Raw genomic sequence first — 8,756 nt, forward strand, 5'->3', positions numbered from 1 at the left:
CCCCCCCCCCCCCCCCCCCCCCCCCCCCCCCCCCCCCCCGGCAGGGCCAGGCACTGCTGCAATTTCCCCCTGGACCCGAGTGACTCTCCCACCCACCTTGCGGGCTCTACTCACCGCTGCATGGCTTCGATGCCAGCCTCCATGGCGGCAGCCCAGGCCGCGGGGTCGCTGCAGCTCTGCAGGGGCTGTGCGGCCGCCGTCAGGAACAGCCCATACAGCTGCAAGGGAAACGCCAGGCTGCTCAGCAGCAGTGCTGCCCTGACGCAGGGTGGTGGGCACAGAGACAGCAAGGCTCCTACTCCCCAAGGGTGATGAAATACCATCCCTCCCACTGGGCGATGGGACACAGGATCCATATGCCACCCCCAACCACCCCGCAGGCCTCATATCTTCCCACAAGGGCCATAACACACCCCCAGCCAAGGAGGAGGGGGCAGAGATCAGCTCAGCAGGGACAAACCTACCCAAGTCCCCATCCGCGGCACTCACCGCCCCCGAGGACCCCCCCATCTTCTCCAGCAGCAGCCTGGCCAGGGTGGAGAGGAGCTGGGATGGCCGGGCAGGCAGGGGCGTCGAGTTCAACCACTCCTGTATGGCTGGAGACACACGGCACGTCGGGTGAGAGGCAAAGGGGCTGGGCTCGAGGGTTGGCTCCCTCCAACCGACCCCACCCCAGGGACAGCAAGGGCTTGGGGGGGGAGGGGGCACTTCAGGGGGCAGAGGGATCCTGAAATCCGAAGTCCTCAGGGAAGCCAGCCTGGGAACCCTGCTCTATGGGAGCCTTGGGGGAGCCAGCCTGGGACCCTGTACCCCTGGGGTGGTGATGTGGGGGAGGGGAGCCCCATGCCCAGGGGATAATTGAGAGGCTCCTGGAAGTGACCTTAGCCTTGGTGAGCAGGCAGAGTGCGCTCAGTGGGTGCACCTCAGGCAGCGCCAGGGCAACTACCCCTCCCCCAATGCAGGGTGCCTGAGCCCCAGGTTGCCCAGTCCCCGTGGCTGTGGACACTGAGGGGTGGCCAGGAAGAGGATGGAGACTCCTCTACCAGAGGGGGTTGGTTTGGTCCTTCCTGGCCAGGACTGGATCAGAACCATCCACTTTGGACTGAGATGCTCCCTGCCAGCTGTCTGCCCTCCCACACAGGGAAGGAGGCCACCCCCCAGAAGCCAGCGAGCGGGATCCCTGTGCCTGTTGTGAGCCCCAGCCCGGGGGAGCTGCTATGGATTGTGCGACAGATGCTGGGTCCCAGCACTGACCCCTGGCAGCCCGGGCATGGGTGCTGCCACAATCGCCGTCCCCCGCCGCGCGGTCCAGCTCGTTGAGCTCTTCCTGCAGGCCCAGCAGAGTGCTGCACACCCGCTCCAGAACCAGCCGCACCCGCTGGGAGGCTGGTGCTGAGGGAGAGAGGGGGCTGGTTAGATGAGGGAGGAGGTGCCTGGCTCGGCATGTGGGGCTGATCCTGTGACACTCACGCCTGTGCCCTCGCACACTCACTGCCCGGGCATTAGATCCCATGATGCGCATGCCCATGCCTGTGTGTCCACCTCAACCTCACCCCCATCTCAGCCCAGTGCCCTCTGTCCTGGCATCGCACAGCACACTACAGATGTCAGCTAGTCCAGGAGCACAGACCCCCATTTCCCCCAGCTAGGTAGAAAGGAACCAACAGCACCCTGTCCTACAGATGGGGAAACTGAGGCACAGAGAAGTAAATTGCCTATGATCATAGAGTGTCAGCTGCTCAGATGGGAACACCAGCCCCCATACTCTAACCACTAGACTGTACTCCCCTCCCAGTGCTGGGATAGAACCCAGGAGTCCTGCCTCCAGCCCGCCACTCCATCCCTCACTCCCACCGAGCTAAAGAGATAACTCAAGAGTCCTGATGGCCAGCCCTTCCTCAGTCCCATGCTCCCTCCCTGCAGCAGGAATACCAGGGCTGCTTGGTCTCTGTCCCCCCACCCATCTCAATGCTGCGCTCACTCCTTCTGCCATCAGCAGGCAGGGCGATAGCAGGGCCTCAGCCGACATCCCCAAAGCCCTGTCCAGTGATGGCCAGGAGCAGGGGCCCCGCTCCGTACCTCCAGCTGGGACGGGCTCCTCCACCATAGGTCCTGCCTCAGGTGCAGCCAGCACTCTGCTCCTGCCTGTCACGGTCACTCGGGCCAGGTTGGGCCATGCCACAGCTGTGGTCTTAGCATCTAGGGGGAAGTAAGATGGCAGGGTCAGGCCCAGAACCCCAGCCCCTTGTAGGGCCTGGCTCCCAGCCGGCAGGTTGGGAGGGCTGAGGGATTAGCGCAGGGCTAGCCAGGGAACACAGGGCCCTCTCCACCTGTGGCCGAACACAGCCCACCCACCGCTGGGAGGAGATGCCACCACTGGAGGCACTGAGGCCAAGGGCCCGAGGAGCTGGGCATCAGCTACTCTGCCCATGTGTGCCAGAAGGGGGCCCACTGCCATCAGCCTCTGGAACACCAAGAGCATCACTTCCCCCACATCCCTCTCATGGGGGAAAGATGGACCCTCAGCCCCTCACCCAGGGCCATCAACCCCCGTTTCATCCCCAGCCCTCATGCCAGGAGGGAAAGCCTCACCTCCCCCACAGCAAAGTCATCCAGCGCCGGGGGTACCTCCCCTGCCCCCATTCCCTGTATAATCCCCAGCTCAATGCCAGGGGGAAATAAATGCCCCAGGGTCTCACCGATCAGTCTCAAGAGCTCATCATCCGCTAGCAGGAGGGTGAGGGAGACACCGGCCATTTCCAGCGCCGTCATGAAGGCGCCAACCAGAGCTCGGGCGACGCGAACACCTCGATCCTCTGCGGTGAGAGAGGGGAGACCGTGAGGAGCGGAACAGGAACCAGAGCTCAGGAGTGCAGGAGGGACCCAGCAAGGGGATTGCAGGGGTGATGGAGGAGGGGTTGGAGTGGGGGAGTGAGGGAAGGAAGCAGTCCCCTCTCACCCTCCCCCCCCCAAGCAGGATGGCAAAGGGGGGGACCATGCAGGGAGATCGGGGGTGGGGAGTGGAAGCTGAAGGACCTCATGGGATGATCCAAGCCCAGAAATCCAGGGCAGAGAGGTCCAGGGTGCAGTTCCGAGGGGCCCTAGGCACACAGCTGCGGAGCATGATACACACAACCCAGGCACAGCCTCTACCCATGAAGAGGAGGGGAGAGACCCCCAGCATCCCCTCCCCCTGCACTGTCCTGTGCCTGTCCCCACCCCACCAGCTCTGGGCCAGGCCAGGCACTCACCAAGGCAGCGTACGGCCGCACCAGCCACCACACCCAGCTCCAGGAAGGACAGGCCTCCCAGGTTGTTCACCACCAGCACCACGGAGGCCCCTGGACGGCAGAGGAGAGTGGGTGTGAGCCCTGCCCTGCACAGAGGGAGGCAGGTCAGGGGAGGGGGTCACTCACCGGGCTCCAAGGCCACACGTGAGGCGTTGGAAGGGCTGCTCATGTGATCGAGCATCGTCTTGACAATTTCGTCCGCCAGCACCATCTGCAGGGAGAGGAGGCGATGGGTGAGGGCGGGGCAGCGGCAAGCTCGAGGGCAGGCGAGGGGGGAACCAACCTACCTTCATCCTGCGCACGCCTGCCTCACCATGAATCCCTGTGGAGACAGGAGAGGTCACCAAGGCCTTCGACTGCCCCCTATCCCCTCTGCCAGCACCTGATCCCAAACCAGAAATGGGGCCTGGGCCATGGGCACCTACAACAGTGACCAATGGGAGCCGTCTGGCCCCGGCCCATAATCCCCTCCGGGCAGCATGGCCACCCGGCCTGTAACCCCCTCTGGGCAGCGTGGCTGCCCGGCCTGTACCCGGGATCCTAAACAGTGGATTCTTAGGCACCATTGACAATGAACATCTCAGGCCCATGGGCACCTGGGCCCTGTAGGTGATGGGTACCTGGACCCCCTTTGGACTCAAGCACCCAGTCCCCACCTGCAGAGAGAGAGCCACAGGCTGAAGGAAGACAAGGGCAGAGGGATGCAGCCACACTCAGGACAGGCACAAGGTGACAGACACACAGACAGACAGATGTGGAGGCAATTCCTCACCCAGACCCAGCTCCAGCTCATCCTGAGCCAACTGAAAGGTAGGCCCCGAGCCAGGGACACTGCAGGGGGACAGGCTCACGCCCAAGGTACCTGCATGGGGAGAGAATGAAAGAGTTAACTCCACCTTCACCAGTGACAGATACACCGAAGCTGGGCCAGAGGGATCTTTCCATGTTTTCAGGGAGAACGACTCCAGGCTGTAATCAGCACCGAGCCCTCTAGGGGGAGGAAGACAGAGCTTACTTGGCAGGGCTGGGGCTATGCAGGGGCAGGTGCCAGGTTTAGAAGAACATCTAGGCATGGGGGCACCATCTAGGTTGGGACTTGAGAGTGGGATCTCCTGGCTGAGACATCCTCGGGGGGAGCCCCCTATTGTTGTGGGGCCACATCCCTCCCAGATCTCCTCCCTCACCGATTGGCAGCTCCTGGGCACTATAGTGGGAGGTGGTGCCAACCCCAGCCCATGCCAAGAGTCCCTAAGCACTCACCCATGTCTCCTGCAGCAGCCGTCACCCTGCGAACAATCTCCTCCAGGCTCGCCCCTGCCTCTGACAGCGCCCCAGCCACCTGCCAGGAGAAAGACTTCATCAGTGCCAACTCAGGAGGCTGCTCCTCCCCGTAGGCAGCCCTGATACCATGGTCCAGGGCCACAGCCAGGGCTAAAACCCAACACGGAGCAAGGCATCTGATTAGCATGTGTGCTGCTGTAGCACCCACGGGCCCCAACACTGGACCAGGCCCATTATGGTGGGCACCACACACACACAGCAAAGAGATGGTCCTGCCCTTTGAGAGCTCCCAATCCATGGATGAGACGAAGTGGATGCAAACAAACAAGGTCTTGTGACTACAGCACTGGGCTGGGACCCAGGACACCTGGGTTCAATATCTGCCTCTGCCACAGACTGCCTGTGAGAATCGCCCCAGGTCCCTTCCGCAAAAGAGGGATAATGACCCTTCTTTGGCCTGTCTTGTGCTTTTCCATCACGCGTCCTTCAGGGCATGGACTGACTCTCCTTGTGTCTGGGCAGCACCTGGTACAACGGAGCCCTGATCTTTCTGGCCTCTACTTGCTATGAAATACAAGTAAGTCACTGCAATAGTGACCGCCTAGGGTATTTCACCAAGCTAATCATCACAGAGAACCATTCCCCTGCAACTTAAAGCAACGAACTCACTGCAGACAGCTCTGTGCCTGGATTCAAACACTCCCTGGTGGGTGGACGGAGCCTGCAACCCAAACATCACAGCTTCCTGCTGGCTCCAAAGCCTCTGCTGCACCCTGACTAGATGCACAAGTGAAAGTGACCAGGCCGACTATTCTTGGGAGAGCAGAGATGGGGTCAGTTACAACCCCGCCAGCTCCAGGGGAGCAGGGACACAGGCCTGTGTATTTGACTGATAACATGACTGTCTTTTAACCCCAGGGTCTGAGGCTTCATCCCCAGCTCGTAGAGTCTCTGGCACTACAACCGGGGCCCTGGATGTGGACAGCTAAATCCCCTGGATAGGAACGGCTGATCAGCCCCCTTCAGCCTATCCGGGAGATTTGACCCCAGCAGGCAGAGCTAGATCAAGGCTGCTCGGAAAGTAATTGAGGGCTGGTGGTTGACCTGCAGTGGGCCCTGCACAGTGAGTGGCCACTGTGGACCGAGCTGCTCACAGTGTTTATGAGCACTGTGCCGCACAGCCCCATCCCAGCTAGTTGGCACTGGGGGGCTGCCCCATCCCACTCGCCTTGTGTATGAGCACCGTGCCACACAGCCCTCTTCTCCCGGCCTTCTTCTGCGTGGTGAAAGCACTGTCGTCACCCACCACCACCATCTGCACGTCGGCCCCCTCCGCCCGCGCCTGCTCCAGTGCCAGCCCGAAGTTCAACCGGTCCCCAGTGTAGTTCTTCACGATCAGCAGGGTCCCGGCTGAGGGAGACAGAAGGAAGTGAGGTGCCCCAGTTACTCTCTGCCACTCTTAGGAGGAGGGCCCCCTCACCTGACAGCGCACTGCCGTACCTGAGCCAGCCTGCGTCACCGCCCGGATCGCTGCCAGTATGCTTCCCACTGCAGGAGAGGTGAAGACGGCGCCAGCCACCACTCCGGTGAGCATCCCCTTCCCGATGTACCCTGGGCAGGGGGACAGAGAGAGAGTGTCCTGTTAGGGGCCTCAGTGGGAGAGCCTCATTTCCAGCATGCACTGCTTCCACTCTGACCTCCCTGCTTCCTGTCATGTCTTCAGCAATGGGATCCTCCACTAGCACCAACCCCGGCACACTCCTGTGTAGCAGGGCCCTGCCATCCATAGCCAAAGGCCTGCAGTTGTACCTCTGCTCTGCATTAGTGACTCACCATGCTGGACAATGAGATAGTCTCCTGGGCCCTATGCTGGTAACTCAGCCTCAGGCTACCCCACTCCCCAACCATGCCTCCAGCCTGGCCCAGTTCCCCTGCTCCTGACACCGCATACCTGCATGTGCGGGCTCGTGCCCCGACCCTCCTCCAGACAGCAGCGCAACCCGTCCCCGAATGTTCTCCAGGTCGGCTCGCAGTGCCACCCGGTGCCCTTGGAGGAGCTGGATGGCTGGGTTACAGGCCACCAGCCCAGCCAGCGCATCATCCGCACAGCCTGGCACCGAGTTCACCAGCTTCTTGGAGACCTGGGAGGCAGCAAGAGAAGGGAGTCATGCAGCTCATGACTGCACTGCTGCTGGGAAGAGGCTGGCATGGGAGGGTGTTACCTGGGTAGTTAGGGGTAGATGAGTTACTGGAAACAGATGTGCTTTGAATAAACAATTGCAGGGGCTCAAACAACGCTGCTCTGTTGGGAGGACTGCTGGCTAGTGGGGGAGGAAGAAATGGACCACAGGACCTTTCCCCTCAAGGGGGTACTGGCTCCCATCCAACCCAGGGCAGCAGGACTGGCTGGCTCGGGGGCTGAGGAATGGGATACGGTGCCTTTCCCCTGCACGACACTGGGAGTTCCTTGTTACAAGGGAAGCAGAGGCATGGTTCGTCGTAGGTCCATTACCGCACCATCCCTATATCCACACCCCCATCTCTTATTGCTCTATGCTGACACTCCCCTCCTCGCACAACCCTGGGCCTCCTCAATAGATCCCAGCCCTGCTCTGCATGGGGACTGGCCCCCGCCTGGCCAGCCTCTGCTCATACAGCCCCACTGTGCCATGTGTCTGGGGCAGGGCCGGCTCCAGGCACCAGCTTGCCAAGCAGGTGCTTGGGGCGGCCACTCCGGAGAGGGGTGGCAGGTCCAACTATTCGGAGGCAATTCGGCGGACGGTCCCTCACTCCCACTCAGAGCCAAGGACCTCCCGCCAAATTGCTGCCGCAGATCGCGATCGCAGCTTTTTTTTTTTTTTTTTTGCGCCGCTTGGGGCGGCAAAAACCCTGGAGCCGGCCCTGGTCTGGGGCATGGCTGTGCTGCTGCCAGCCGGGGACCAAACTCTGAGGTCTTTGTGAGGCATTTACTCAGGCAAATCTCCCAGTGACCCAGAGGCCTCAGGAACAGGACCTGGGACTGTAGACTAGTCAAATGCAGCCAGCACAACAACTACCCTGGATTCCCGATCACAGCAGGGTACCAGGACTCCTCATGCTGCTGGAGGGGCACATGGCTAAGTCAGCCCATGCAGGGCAGAGGATTTACACCTCCATTGCAGTGGGACTGGGGCCCCAGCTATAGCTCCTCCTCCCTACTCCATCCCTGCTCCTTTGAGACTGTGGGACTCACCTGCATGGGGGGGATTGAGGCACCCCTGTGGGCAGAGCGAATCCCAGCAAGAAGGGGCCCGATTCCTCCTAGCAGAGCTGCCCTCACCTGGGGCAAGAGATCGGGGGTCAGATAGGATATGTAGCTCTGGGGGTGAGTCTGGGGGAATGTCTGTCTCACTCCGGCCAGACAGGGAGGGAGCAGGATACTGAATAGGACAGCAAAACAGCCCTGTGGGATTGCAAACAGGCTGAATCCTGCCTGCGGGGCCACGGACTTCAACCTAAGTCCAAACTCTGCTGGCACCAGGAAGGGGACGTTGCCAAGAGGCAGGGAAGAGTGATCCCAGGGATACGCCCACCTGGCCCTGCTCAGTGTTCCAGTGAGACTGGTGTACCTCTATTGCCTGCCATGCCCCCAACCCAAAGGCCAAGCCTGGTACTCGGTGTAAAACCACAGCCCCGCTCCCTGGGCCGGCAGAGACACAGGGAGAGGCAGCAGGAGGGGCACACAAGGGGCCATGGTGGTGGGGAAACTGAGGCAGGCAGCCATGGGGCTGACAGAGCGGGCACGGCCCCTTCCACCAGGGGCATCACAGGGCAAAGCAGCAGAGATGGCAGCCATGGTGCTACCAGCATGGGCATGGCGGGAGGGATAGGGCAGGGAGCCACCCACAGTGGGTTTCATGCAGATGGGGGGCAGCGCGAGGGACACGATGCCACCCACAGAGGGTGCTGGGGGTGGGGAGAGGAGCACGACGCCACCCATGGGGAGTAACGGGGGGTAGGGGCATGGTGCCATCCACAAACGGGGAAGCGGAGAGTTGCTCTGCAGCACTCCCCCCCTCCTCACTCGCCCGCCTGCCGACTCTTATGCTCGTAGCGGGTCCTCCAGGCTGGCCAGAGCGTCCTCTCCATCTTCATCCGGGCCCCACTCGGCGCGCGCGCGCGCGGGTCCTCCTGGTAGCCGTCCCG

At 61.8% G+C, this 8,756-nt stretch overlaps 1 protein-coding gene across 2 annotated transcripts in view; it reads right to left on the bottom strand.

The window, feature by feature from the left end:
- The window catches only part of TKFC (triokinase and FMN cyclase), a 10,490-nt gene extending 1,762 nt beyond the window's left edge, over window positions 1–8,728 (bottom strand). Inside the window, exons 1-14 of one of the 2 annotated variants that reach the window (XM_034767644.1) lie at window positions 8,635–8,728; window positions 6,523–6,712; window positions 6,072–6,182; window positions 5,800–5,981; window positions 4,551–4,629; window positions 4,063–4,152; window positions 3,578–3,612; window positions 3,417–3,501; window positions 3,252–3,341; window positions 2,700–2,816; window positions 2,080–2,199; window positions 1,255–1,392; window positions 490–596; window positions 115–218 (exon numbers count right to left, since the gene is read on the bottom strand). In XM_034767644.1, coding sequence (XP_034623535.1) covers window positions 115–218; window positions 490–596; window positions 1,255–1,392; window positions 2,080–2,199; window positions 2,700–2,816; window positions 3,252–3,341; window positions 3,417–3,501; window positions 3,578–3,612; window positions 4,063–4,152; window positions 4,551–4,629; window positions 5,800–5,981; window positions 6,072–6,165 — 1,241 coding nt within the window. In that variant the 5' untranslated portion in view covers window positions 6,166–6,182; window positions 6,523–6,712; window positions 8,635–8,728. Of the gene's footprint in view, window positions 1–114; window positions 219–489; window positions 597–1,254; window positions 1,393–2,079; window positions 2,200–2,699; window positions 2,817–3,251; window positions 3,342–3,416; window positions 3,502–3,577; window positions 3,613–4,062; window positions 4,153–4,550; window positions 4,630–5,799; window positions 5,982–6,071; window positions 6,183–6,522; window positions 6,713–7,803; window positions 8,608–8,634 lie in introns of those variants that run through there. The other variant, XM_034767643.1, reaches the window with a different exon arrangement.
- Between the last annotated feature and the right edge of the window lie 28 nt (window positions 8,729–8,756).

This window comes from Trachemys scripta, chromosome 4, assembly GCF_013100865.1.
Source record: "Trachemys scripta elegans isolate TJP31775 chromosome 4, CAS_Tse_1.0, whole genome shotgun sequence".
Classification (NCBI taxonomy): domain Eukaryota; kingdom Metazoa; phylum Chordata; order Testudines; family Emydidae; genus Trachemys; species Trachemys scripta.